Genomic DNA, 13,443 nt, shown 5'->3' with positions numbered 1-13,443 from the left:
GGAACACTTCACTTACCCATTTGATACCATTGCTTGGTATGTCAGTTTCCCAGGGTATTATCTGTACAATCATTCACTGTTCCTCCAGAACGAACAAGCAGATCTCACTTATAATTACATACTTGGTTCGTGAAGCCACTTCAAATGTTCTCTCCTTTTGTAGTATGAATCAAACCCATTAATCTGATGGGATCATCATGAATGGCTTCTACGTGTGCCGTGTTTTCAGCAGCCAGCTGCTCACTGTTGAGGTAAATGCTAACTTTGGAAGCCATCATGGTGGGGTTAGATGATCTTTCTTCTTCACCCTCCTCTAATGAGGGGTCTGTCTTTCTCCTTGGTTTTCTGCGTTTTCCCTTGACGCTGTGATCAAGTGAGGCATAACACATCTGATTGGCAGACTCCACCTACAAGGAAATTCACTGTATATTTAACATTCGGAAGTTATGCTTGCTTTAAAATTGTGTCTAAGACTTTGAGTACATCTACACTGTAATCATAATAGTGGCTGAAGTTTACCCAAACTAGCTGTAAATGAGTGCATTAAAAGTACAAATGATTAAGCTGTGGCAGCACAAAAAACAGACCAACATAAACTAACGGCAAATGACTCATGTTCTTAGGATAGTGGCAGTAAAGAAAAATTCATCAAGGTATTATTGGAAGGATTCTCTATGGGAATGAGGGTAGCTTATATAAGCCATCCAAGTTCTTTGGGATGCAAGACATTATTTGATCTGTTTGTCTTCCCACTTTTTTTTTTTTTTTAATTAGAATCCAGTTATTACCAGCAGCATTTTTCACAGGTTTTGTCTGTGCAGAAAACCAGAGATGGGTGATTCTTGTCTGTATATATAATCTCATTTCCAGTGCAAAATGTATACTTTGAATGTCTTTCCCCTGCCTCTCTCTGTGTTTTTCAAGCCAAATTGTCAAACACTTTTGACATTGGAATTTTCATAGATTATTCTGTTTCCATGAAGTTAATGATAACAAATGTCTAAATTAAAAAAAAGATATTTCTATCCCCTGGAAGTATCCTGAGAGAGGCTGGAAATCACTCCTTATGAAATACCTGGAAATCAACTCAGGAAATCGATGCTAGGAATACTTCAATTACAGACAAATTTCAGTTGAAGCTTGCATGCTTTTAGGCATCGAAGTATCTCAACAAAATAAAAAATCAATAGAAAAACGGTCATCTTTCATTTGTTAAGGCATATAGATTTTGTGCTGGGTAGGAGAGAGCCAGTCAAACTCATGATTATCATGTGATGCAGCTTGTGTTTTTACTTGGTTGATGTCCAAAATAAATAAAATTAATTCTTTACATAAGCCACAGCAGTAGACGCAGGCTTCATTCAGCCTGATCTGCATGCCTGTGACTGAGCTTTATCATGTCATATGGATGGAAATGAGCTGTCTATAATTCTGCTCCCTCATTAATGACCCAGATTGAATGAAAGGTCAAGTCTGTGCTTAAGTTCTCCAATGAACTGAGACACTAACGCATGGTAATTTTTGTGATGAGCAGTGTGAAGATTTTTGTTCTATATTGTCATGGGATAAACACAAGAACTCTGAGACAGACCACATTACCCTACTTCAGAAATCCAGAATTAAAATTAAAGATACCTGTAGTTGGTTAACTGGCCTTTGAAGCTGGGACTTCATCTGCTCGTAACAACATTCCTCTATAATTTATCAAAGTAGAAATATGTTTTAGTTGACACACTACTGAGTCTTAAAAGATCAGATCAACAGATCCTCCCTGGTACAGAACTAACTCCCCCCAGTTTACTTTGGTAGAAGTTTGTTTTGTTTCAAAATCACACACGTATTTCTTCCTCTATTTACAGGGGCACTGTCATGGTTTAGCCCCAGCCAGCAACTAAGCACCACGCAGCCGCTCGCTCACTCCCCGTACCCCGATGGGATGGGGGAGAGAATTGGAGGAGTAAGAGTGAGAAACACTCCTGGGTTGAGATAAGAACAGTTTAATAATTGAAATAAAGTAAAATAGTAGTAGTATTAATAACAATATAATAATAATAGTAATAACAATATACAAAGCAAGTGATGCACAATGCAATTGCTCACCACCCGCCGACCGATACCCAGACAGTTCCCAAGCAGCGATTGCTGCTCCCCGGCCAACCGCCCCCCCCCAGTTTCTATACTGAGCATGACGTCATATGGTATGGAATAGCCCTTTGGTCAGTTTGGATCAACTCTTCTGGCTGTGCCCCCTCCCAGTTTCTTGTGCACCTGGCAGAGCATGGGAAGCTGAAAACATCCTTGGCTAGCATAAGCAGTACTTAGGAACAACTAAACCATCAGTGTGTTATCAGCATTCTTCTCATCCTAAATCCAAAACACAGCACTATGCCAGCTACTAGGAAGAAAATTAACTCTATCCCAGCCAAAACCAGGACAGGGCAATTAGCTGAGAAATCCAGACACACCTACTGTGAAAATGAAAAATCATTTTCTGTTCATATGGATGGGAAGTTTCTCATTATTCACTAAGTGGGCATCCTTTTAGACTGCTAGGAGGACATCTTGCAATTAGAGGGTAACCACATACTGATGTATTTTTCAGTATGGGCCATTTTTCCTTCTGCTGAGAAAGAGGCTGTGAGTTGCAGCAGCTGGTGATTAAATTCTATTCCTGACTCTACTTCCAGTTTTCTTTAAATTTGGTGCAAGTTATTTTCTCATTTTAGCCATCCTTCCTTACAGTTCTCAGGCTTTTGCCAATGCATTTGAGTGTTGGCTTAGTTAAATTTATGCAAAGCCTGTATGGAAAAGTTGGGTTTGTTTTTTTCCCCTGCAGTTCAAGTACTTTAGTTCAGGTTTGCTTAACCCCAAATAAGGCTAGCAAAAAAAGTTGTGTTCACGTTACTTAAATACTGCTTTAACACCATAAAGGCGTTGAGGGACATACCCTCAGCATATCTAGCTCTAGATGCAGTTGTATGATGTTACTGCCTTTAATGTGGTATCTCTCTGCCAAGGATTATTAACTTCAGCCCAGTAAAGCAGAGAAAAGCCATGTCTGCCCACCATTCAGCCACTGGGCTTGTTTCAGCATATTTGTCAACCTTGCTGATGATCTGTGGATAGCCACAGCAGAGAACTGGTATGTGTTTGTTTCTGCCAGCTTCTGTGGGAGCATTGACTTTGGTCAGTAATATGTGTCTTAGATTGCTTTAACATGCATGGATCAAGCTGTTATTTCAACTGGTGCAACTTTTCAAATAGAAAAGCTCTTGGTTTTGAAATATTTGGCTGAACAGGACCATTTGGACTGTAAAAAATCAAATTCAATATGAGAGCTGGTCTTATAAATAGTAGTGCAGTGTGATGGTTTGCAGTTCTATCCCAAGTAACTATTAATACAGCAATTGAAAAGGGGTAGATTCTCAAGTTTGCTATTTGAGAAACACAGAAAGTGTTGGTCAGTCAGCTTTTAACCATACATTTATTATAGCCTCTGAACAGACACGTGTTCTTAAAGTGAAGCTTACCTAAAATTTCTTGATTGAGATTGCCATAAACCGGGTCATCTTCTGTGTAATAGTCATCATAGCTAGAAGGGGAATGGAAAAATACTTTTAGTTCACAGAATATGCTTTATTTAGGACAACACTATTCTACTCTTAAACATTTTACACACATATAGCAATAGCAGATTGTATGTGATCTAAAAAATAAGACCAAAAATGTTGGGGCGGGGCAAAAATACAAGTTTTGCAGAAAGGGAAGAAATGGCAATGTCCGTAACCTGAAGAGAGATTTGTTATCTAGCCAAGAATTGAACACTTCTTTCCTGTAACTTAACTTAGTTAAGTATAAAGCTAATCTCAAGACTACTAAGCTACTGTTTGATACAGTTCTAGAAATATTAATGATCACTGAAAGGAACCCAGTTCATGTCCTCTAATACCACTTTGCAATACAAACTAAAGCCCTAAATGAGTCTTTTGGGGAGGTGTTCTTAACAAGTCCACTCTTGCTTCAACTAAAATATGTATGTCAACACAACTAGAGAACACCAAAGCAAAGTTCAGCTTTGGATATTTAATGGTGTTCTATGTTTCATTACCTGTTGTTGCTTGAAAATGTTTTTAAGCATGCTTGTAAAGATGGGAATTGTTAGTGTGTAACCGTGTTCCTATTGCATCCCTATACTGTGCCTCATCAAGGGAATGAAGTAATGCGATCTAACACCAGTTTTTCCGTGGTATTTTTCAACTGAACAGGCAGTAATAGACAAACAAAGACTTCCCAAATTCAGGTAAATTTGTAATTGAGGATTGGTTTTGGGGAACAGGTGAAAGCTTTTGTATTTTTATTTCAAGGGCCCTTTATATTTGGGCTGAAATGAGACTGCTTCTATCTCTGTTTTCTAAAGTGTTTTTTTTTAAATATGGAATAAAAGAAACAGACTTGTAATAGATCATGAGCTATCCAGCAGCTGTAAACAGGCTCCATTTTATTGCTTTTGAATGTGATGTGTAAAAGGTTATGCAATATAAATACGTATAAATTATTGCTCCACAAGTATTAAATATCAGACTATAATTTATCATTGTTTTCTGAGAGTTCTTTTTAACTATTAGAGATTTCTTGAGTTTGAGTGATAATAAATAGTGTTTTAGCTCAATATCTTGCACTTCCTTCAGTATATAAAATTATCATATTAGCATGCAATTATTTCATTGTAGATAAAATGACTGGCATACATCTTTCCCATGTGATTTTTTTTTCCTCTTTTCTTTGGATTTTTTTTTTTTCCATAACAAACCTGCTTCCCAACATTTCCAGGCAGGCTGCATAAGATACTAGGTTTTCCTCTAAGCCTCCCTCCAAAGCCATCTTTACTATTTATTGCTTATTTCACCCTTGCCAGAAAGAAACTTTTTTTATCCAACTTACCTTGGACTGTTGTCTTCATAGTCTTTGTACATTTTAGCTGGAAAATTTGTTAAAAAAAAAGTGAAGAGAAAATGAAACATGCTATTTCAGAACACTTCAGATAATAACAACTGGCATGCTTTTGATTTCACTGTAGAGAGTAAAATTGAAAGCTCATGTCTCTCAGGACCTTCAGTTGTCCCCCTACTTTTCTCAAGTACTTTTGACTAATACAAGAAATGCTTGTGTTATGACTCTGTGCTGTGGCTTCAAAGTCTGTGTCCGTTTACAAGACCCCAAAAATGTATTGTAACACATGCGATTAATTCCTTGTTTCTTCCACCTTCTGCTTCTACCTCAGCTTTTTCTCTGCCTAGAGAGGTGCATCGTGTTTATATTACAAGGTGAAGGGTTCATTTATTTTGCTAGTCCTGTTGCTTGTATGTCTGAAAGAGACATATCCTGTGATCCACACAGATGAAGAACCTGAAGCAGGGAGGCAACAGCTACAAAGAGATTTGTTGCTAGAGCTTGATTAATAACTCAGGAATGCCTGACTTTCTATCCTCTTTTCCAAGACTCTGGAATTTATCACAGTAAGCTCTGATTCCATGAACAGCATCAGCCAATCTGACCAAAACTTTGCTCAAGTATAGTTCTGTAAATAACTGATTTTTCATCATAGAAATATCTGCCTAGTTAGCACTAAAAGACAAAATGAAACAAAAAAAGGACCCCATCCCACAACACTCCAGCAGCTCTTTTAATATCCTGTAATAATCTAATTCTCTTATACTTGGTTTATAAGCATAGGCCTTGTCTTTATGTAGATTACATATGTATGTGTGTGTTTAATGTGATTGAATCCACCAGTGTTTGCCTGCCCACCCATACACGTATAGCACCTGTGTAAAGGCTGTTTTTCCCTGAATGGGAGTGGTGACGATTATACAACTTAATAACTATAGAATTGTATGCATAAGAGAGGTTGCACTGGTGTCGTGGTTTAGCCCCAGCCAGCAACTAAGCACCACGCAGCCGCTCGCTCACTCCCCCTGCCCCAATGGGATGGGGGAGAGAATTGGAGGAGTAAGAGTGAGAAACACTCCTGGGTTGAGATAAGAACAGTTTAATAATTGAAATAAAATAAAGTAAAATAGTAGTAGTAATAATAATATATTAATAGTATAAATAATAATATACAAAGCAAGTGATGCACAATGCAATTGCTCACCACCCGCCGACCGATACCCAGACAGTTCCCGAGCAGCGATTGCTGCTCCCCAGCCAACCCCCCCCAGTTTATATACTGAGCATGACGTCATATGGTATGGAATAGCCCTTTGGTCAGTTTGGATCAACTATTCTGGCTGTGCCCCCTCCCAGTTTCTTGTGCACCTGGCAGAGCATGGGAAGCTGAAAAGTCCTTGACTAGTGTAAGCAGTACTTAGGAACAACTAAACCATCAGTGTGTTATCAGCATTCTTCTCATCCTAAATCCAAAACACAGCACTATGCCAGCTACTAGGTAGAAAATCAACTATATCCCAGATAAAACCAGGACAACTGGCATAATGAATTCTGTTTAAAAAGCCATAGTTAATTTTAACCAAAATGAGAGTATGACTGTAGTCACCCTCTAACATAAATTAAACAAATCAGTTCCTTATTGTGAGTGACACGTTGGTTAAAGAGCTACATTAGGATCCCATGACAAAAAGCAATTAGAACTTTTTTCTAAAATAAACTGATTAAGCATAAAATATGTATGAAATCTGAAATTCAAATAAGCATTCAGAAATTTTGTAAGGAGAAAATTTTCTCAAATGTATTTTGTATTAGTACAGCTACTTAAAATAATTTTTAAATTAAAGTACAAATGACAACCAGTTACATGAAAAGTACACTTAAAAAAAGGAAATTACAGATCTTAAAAATAGACTTTAAAAATAAAAATTCAGCCACAACTAAGTTTTTCACCTGGTACACGTTCTGTTGGTTTGTCTTCAGAGAACGGATTTAAGTAGTTGTTTCTAGCAGTGGATTGGGCAGCTAGCAATCGTTCTGTAATCATACCTGACTCTCCTACAAAATTTTAAGTTACATCCTCTCAGCTAGAATCATTCTTGCCAAAAGATAACTTTAAGATTCAAAAGAATCAATTTGTTGGCTCGAAATGTCCCAGCAGTGATGGCTTTCTCTACAGACACTTGAAACACTCAAACGCCATTCCTTACAGAGAGACATTACTTACCTTGCTTCTTTTTCATATAGTGTGAAATATTCAGTATCAATGAAACAACCAGAGCCAAACTCAGAAAGGCCAAAACTCCCCAGACAGAAAAATGGCATTCCATTTCTGTAACTGAAACAAAATAATTTTACAGTTTGTGCTGTCTAACAGTTTTACTGTATTCTTTGTGGTGGGTTGATTTTTGCTTTCTGTAATTCAAGCTGCTATTTTGTTGTTTACTCTCTGACAGCCACTGCTATACAAGCTAAACAATTAATATCAAAACCAGATGCTAAATAATAATAAAGCAATGTCAATAAAGTATTAGCAGAACTACTGTTCCACAGCAATTCAGTCAAAGGTTGGGCTATTAGTTAGCCTGTAAAATGCAGTAAAAATCAGAAATTGCTAAAGAAAGCAGTCATTTTAGTGAATAGCTTTGAAATTATTTTTTTAATTCTCTTTAACATACTATTTGCAGTAATTTTTTGGCTAAATTCTAGAGTTCATGAATGTAGTTCTGAAGATGAATTCAGTTAAAACAACTGATTTCACTGGAAATATCTCTGAATAATAGCTAAGGCCATCAGGTTATAACAATCCCTGCCACACATTTCAAAGGTTGGTTATGTGTTTTCTTGCATCTCGTATTAAAATGACTTACTTTACTCATATCCTTGCTCTCCTTCCTGAGAAAGCAGAGGATGTAGTGGTAAAGGATGAGCAGTAGCTTGGAACTGGTGAACCCCCAAGAAAAAACCCGAACAGCTCCTGAAGAATCACTTGGTAAAAGGTGGGTCAACTTAATTGAACAAAGCTTCCCTTTGCACTGAACTTGCCTCTCCTTGGACTCCTGTTAGAAACACAGGAAGGAACCCCCACATACCAAATGTATTTTGTCATTTAATTAATTCTTCAGTTAACCTAGCTCATACAAATTTTCCATCACAAACCTTGCTGAAGAAAATAGCCTATCTGTGACAGTCTAATGGACAAAAGGATCAGCATTGCTGCAAATGGCCTGTGAAACCCTTCCTTGACAGAGAAAATGCTAAGCCAAATACATAGAACCATAGAATCATAGAACCATTTAGGTTGGAAAAGACCTTCAAGATCATCCAGTCCAACCATTAACCTAACACTACCATGTCCACCACTAAACTAATTAAGGGTACAGTAATAATTTCATGTTTCCTGGCTTGGTGGCTGGATTATTTTTTAATGAAAGTAAAAACTAGGAATCATTAAGGTTGGAAAGGACCTCTCAGATCATCAGTCCAGCCATCAACCCAAAACCACCACGCCCACTAAACCATGTCCCAGAGTGCCATGTCTACCCATTTTTTGAACACCTCCAGGGATGGTGATTCCACCACCTCTCTGGGCAGCCTGTTCCAATGCTTGACTACTCTTTCTGTGAATAAATTTTTCCTAATATCCAATCTAAACCTCCTGTGATGCAGCTTGAGGCCATTGTCTCTTGTCCTATCACTAACTACTTGGGAGAAGAGCCCAACACCCAACACATTCATCACATGAATGAAAAGAGTTTGAATCTATATTTTTCACTTTCTCCAGAGGCATGTTTCATGTTCTTCTAGATTTGAAGTGTTTGGAACAAAACCTCGTCCGAAAAACTAATGAACGTCACTAGTACCACACAAAAAAGTCAAAAAAGTCTAGCTGGAGCAGAGCAGTCAAGGGGAGAGATTGGATGATACTGTCAGAGTGAGATTCAAGCAGGTCCATAATGCTCTTGTTTGGTTTTGATGTAGCTGGAATCCTTCAGGAGGCTGACATTTTGTTTCCTTCCTAAAGGAAAGCTGAGGTAAAGGAGTACAGGAATACACATTCCCACGTTGCTGGCCAGGGGTGATGAGGGGCAATACATTTGCTCCTGCTGAGAAGACAGAGTTTTGTTCCTTGGCTGACCAGCTCCAGCTCACCTTAGGAACTGTCCCGTATGGGTTTTGTTCCCTAATTATGCTGGTGTTGCAAAAGCTCTTTTAAGTTTTGTTTTATTCCAAGCCACAGATGTTTCTGCGATCATGAAGCAAGATAAGATAATCCTTGGTAGTAAAAAATCACAAATCACATGGGCTTCTATGATGCAGGTTTCTGTCCTGATCAGAACTCTCTTTTAAAAGGAACAAAACAGAGCAAATAAGCCGTAACTTTCTGACAGACTTGTAACTGGTTTTTGCACATGGTACTTCCAGGGGCCATTTATCCTTGGTTTTAAACTAAACATCCAATTTCCATTCCTTTCTTTTCTCCTACCTGAGTTCTCCCAAAGGTGTTTGAGGGTTCTCCATCACTGCAATACTACTTTTCATGTTGAGAGGTACTTTTTTGCAATGAGAAACAGACATTCATGAGGAGAGCCAACACCCCCGTGAAGCAGGTATATATTAGAATTCTTCTTCTCCTGTCCTTGTATCTTTTCTGAAGTGATCCCTTTCCATTTTTCTTATGTTCATTTCATATTTCTTTTCCTACAAATTCTTTCTTTTTTTTTCAGGGAGCAAAAGCAGTATTGTGGCCTAAGAGAAGGGAGGCACACATAACTGTGATAGAAACTACAGCCGTGTGATTCATTAGAATAAAAAGAGTGAGCAGATACCTCAAGTATAGCTGGAACCTAAGTTTGTACCTTTTTCTTGATACTGAATGTTGTCATTTATCTTTCTGATTCAGGAATCCTATTTTCCTCTGGTGTTTCCAGAGTAGGAGGAGAACTGATAGTTTCAAACTGAATATTTTCAGCCCTTACGTGAAGTGGAGGAGGTAACAAAAATTTTTATGACAATTATTTTTTTTGTGTTTCAGCTTCTGATTTAAATTGGAATTATTATCTGGAAAATAGTAAAAGTTCGAAAAAAGTTGTTTCCCTTTTCAGTTTCAAATTTAACTTCTACGGTATTTGAGCAATCCCACTTCTCTAGGATTTTAAAAGCATTCTAGCAAAACAAAAGATATGAAACTTGGATTTCTAATAAAATGTACCAATGTTTTAAACCTCAAAATCTATGGCTCTTTCTTAAACATGATTTAGAAAACTGCATGGGTGTGAGGAGATTAAGAAAATACCATTTAAATTTATTCCTTGCTGAACACTATTTAGTTTATTTTTAAATTTCTCTTCCACAACTCTGACTTAAACATCTACCTGTATTTCAATAGAACGTATACAAACATATGTGTGACTTCAGGATCTTATTTTTTAAGTTTTTTGCCTTTGCAATACGAGCTATTTGTTTGTCAGACAACACTCCTTCTGTTTCAGAAACAGAAGCAGTTTTCATTTACCCCGTAAAACCATAGTAAAGGCCTTGATCAGAGACATACGAGTGCCGCTCTGAGTGCTCTGTGCTTTTCTAATGTGAGTTTCAAGCTAATCTTAGCATCCAAATACAAAATGTGAGAGATTTTGATTTTATGTCTTAGCTTTACAGATATACAACTCCCAGCTCTTTCCCAGGTGTTCTTGTACTGCCCTTATAGTTGTTGCCAATATGCAGGCTATCTACATTTATAAGTGCATTATTTAAATATTTGCTACTTTCACAATAGCAGCAGTAGAAGGAAAGCTGAATACCTGTGTGAAGAACAATTTGTCTCCTCAGATAACTACACTGCTGTCCCTATATGTATAATAGCAGATGCAACCTGTAACAGCTAAAGACAAAAAAAGATAAGGTGACTGTGGATGGAGAGTGAGAAATAAACAGAAAGAGAAGTCTGTTAGACTAATTATAGTCTGTTCTGATATAGTGTCTTTTATTCTATTCTCTAATTTTAATTCTCATTCAAGTCATCTACTGTCAAATGTAGCAAAACCAGATTTTTTTTTTTTTTCTACCTATTACATATTTATTCCAAAGAACTCATAGCACTGTGTTCAGGGGCATTCACACTCAATTGCTGTCAAATTGAATAATTTTAAAAGTTTCATTATATCTTTGAAAAAAAAAGTCCTAATGAAATATTAGGCCCCTGGGAATAGTACACTATGATTCTAATAGGATAAGCTCAAATTCCATCAGGGCCTTCTGCGATAGTCTATCTGTGATGGGAAAAACCTAGGAGTGATAGTAGTTTGTTCATAAGAAATCATATTGAAGCTGTTCTTAAGGTAATGTTCTCCTCAGTGAAAGAAAAGAGTTCATTGTATAGCCAAAGGTTTCATGAGAAGGTCAATTCTCGTTTTATTTTTAGAAGTTGGGATGTGTGAGTGGGGGAAGTACTATATTTAATCATTGTGAAGATGACAGTATTTTGAATACCTAATACCAGAATCTCTCTAGTATTAATGATACATTCCTGTTCTGCTGTTCCTTTATTTCTATTTGGAAACAGGGTCAAACTTGGAGTTGCATCCAAGTAGAACATCTACCTTAGGTAATTTACTCCATCTGGATGAAGTTTTTACTTTTCTGCCTGCAGGGACAGGATTATTTGGCTCCTCTTAGTATATTTTACACTGCTATAAATGAAAGGTGCTATATTCACACAACAAAATATGGGCAAACAAAAGACTTTCTAAAGACACAGTTAATTGTGCTTTTTCTCATTTTTAAATCTATTGATGACTTTCTCCACCAATGGAGACAAGACGTGGGAATAAATAAGACTTTTGATTACTTGTTCTTAGGTTTTCTCTTTGCAAGGTTCATTATACTGTAATTCGGGGGGGGGGGTGGGGGGGTGGGGGGGTGTTGGGCAGCAAATAAAAAAACCCCAAACAATAGCCCCCAAAACATTCCAATCTTTCCTGAATGCATTTCTGCAATGCAATGTTATTGCAACTCAAAGGAGTGGACCTAATCATGTACTTACCTTGGGGAAAGGGGACAGATTTAACAATTGAAGGCTACAAATAGGGGTTTATCCTCCTAACAGCTTAAGAATAGGTAGCAGAAGTACTAAGTTTTGTTCCTTCTTGTTCTAATGTATTTTCTTTAGAGAATCCATCACAAAGGATAACAGGAAGATATCATACTTCTACCAGTTTTTCCTACTGAAAAGGAACACGAGGTGGCAAGTATAGATATCTGTCTTGCAAGAACTGGACATGCCATCTATGGTATCAACTCATCGTTCATAGAAACAGATTAATTACTTTGGTCACTACCAGATTTAAGATGATGATCTGGAGCACAAAACGGTTTGTTTCCTTTTGTTTCTGTTGGCAAATTTGTCAAAGATGAGACAAAATCAGCTTTCCCACCCCCCCTCTTATTAAATGGGGAATAAATAATATTCTGTACTAATGACCCTTAGAAAAAGAAACCCATTAAGAGACTGATGAATGTTAAATTGTTAAATTAACATTAAAGAAGTTTCCACCTGTGTGAGTTTTTAAGACAGGATTAATCCTCCGGAAAGAATTCCTTAAACTGCAATTAATTAGTGCACAACTAATTGCTTTGTAAGATATCAATTTCATACTTCAGAAGGGAAGCAGCGCATTGTAAAATAAGAAGCCCTCAGCACAGTAAATATTTTAAGCACAAAACTAACACCAATGCTTAGTCTTCATTAACAAACCTTAATTAATGAAGGTTTAAGCTGTTGATGATGACTCATCATCATCATGATTGTTATTAACAATTTGACTTCAGAACCCTGAGCAACATTCTTGGAATACTGGTAATGTACAATAGTGTGTTTTTACCGCTCCTTTGTTTCCAAGTTTATAATACTGAAAAGATAAGGCTTACCTGATTTTGTTGTTTCTAGGAATACTCCCTGTCCCTTTATCCAACAGGAAATCAACTTATGTTGGCAGACCTTGGATGCGCTTTTATTTTGGACCTGGCAGCTTGAATCTATCTCTAGAGTTGCCGTCAATCTTGAAGGTCTCCAGCCTTTTTTTTTCACCTGCTTTCTTACAAACAGGAAATGTGGTTCAGGCTTTTACAACCTCACTAGCAAACCGACGGTCTCTTTCAGTGTTTGCCTCCAAGAGAGGAATAGAATACTTATGTGTGCACTTGCATTTATCATCTAGCTGTCTTGCCACAGAAGAGCATGTACAGCACTGTTAGTTCCATTTTAAGTGATACAAACCTACTTTTGTAATATTGATATGAGACCCATACTCTAAGTCTTCCTGTTTGTGATGTTGAGTTCAACAAAAGTATTTAGATAAATCTTAAACTAAATTACAGAACTATTTTAACCTAGGACTGCTATTTGACTCTTTATCTCCTGAGGTTTCTAAACCAAGTCTGAAAGTCCATCGCTGAGAGAGCCTACAGTTTAGCTGAAAGAGGATTCAGGGGCAC

The 13,443-nt window shown here is 37.3% G+C and overlaps 1 protein-coding gene across 1 annotated transcript; it reads right to left on the bottom strand.

Moving 5' to 3' along the window:
- Window positions 1-12,885, bottom strand: TRAT1 (T cell receptor associated transmembrane adaptor 1). The gene is made up of 6 exons (XM_075727535.1): window positions 12,877-12,885; window positions 7,175-7,285; window positions 4,942-4,978; window positions 3,531-3,592; window positions 1,636-1,694; window positions 1-407 (listed from the first exon to the last, which is right to left on the bottom strand). Exons 2-6 carry the CDS (start codon window positions 7,275-7,277, stop codon window positions 141-143), a joined length of 528 nt encoding a protein of 175 aa, XP_075583650.1. The 5' UTR covers window positions 7,278-7,285; window positions 12,877-12,885; the 3' UTR covers window positions 1-140.
- Window positions 12,886-13,443: the final 558 nt, after the last annotated feature.

This window comes from Pelecanus crispus, chromosome 1 (genome assembly GCF_030463565.1).
Source record: "Pelecanus crispus isolate bPelCri1 chromosome 1, bPelCri1.pri, whole genome shotgun sequence".
NCBI classification, from domain to species: domain Eukaryota; kingdom Metazoa; phylum Chordata; class Aves; order Pelecaniformes; family Pelecanidae; genus Pelecanus; species Pelecanus crispus.
The sequence above is the reverse complement of the archived record's forward strand: the minus strand, read 5'-3'. Positions and strand labels throughout refer to the sequence as shown.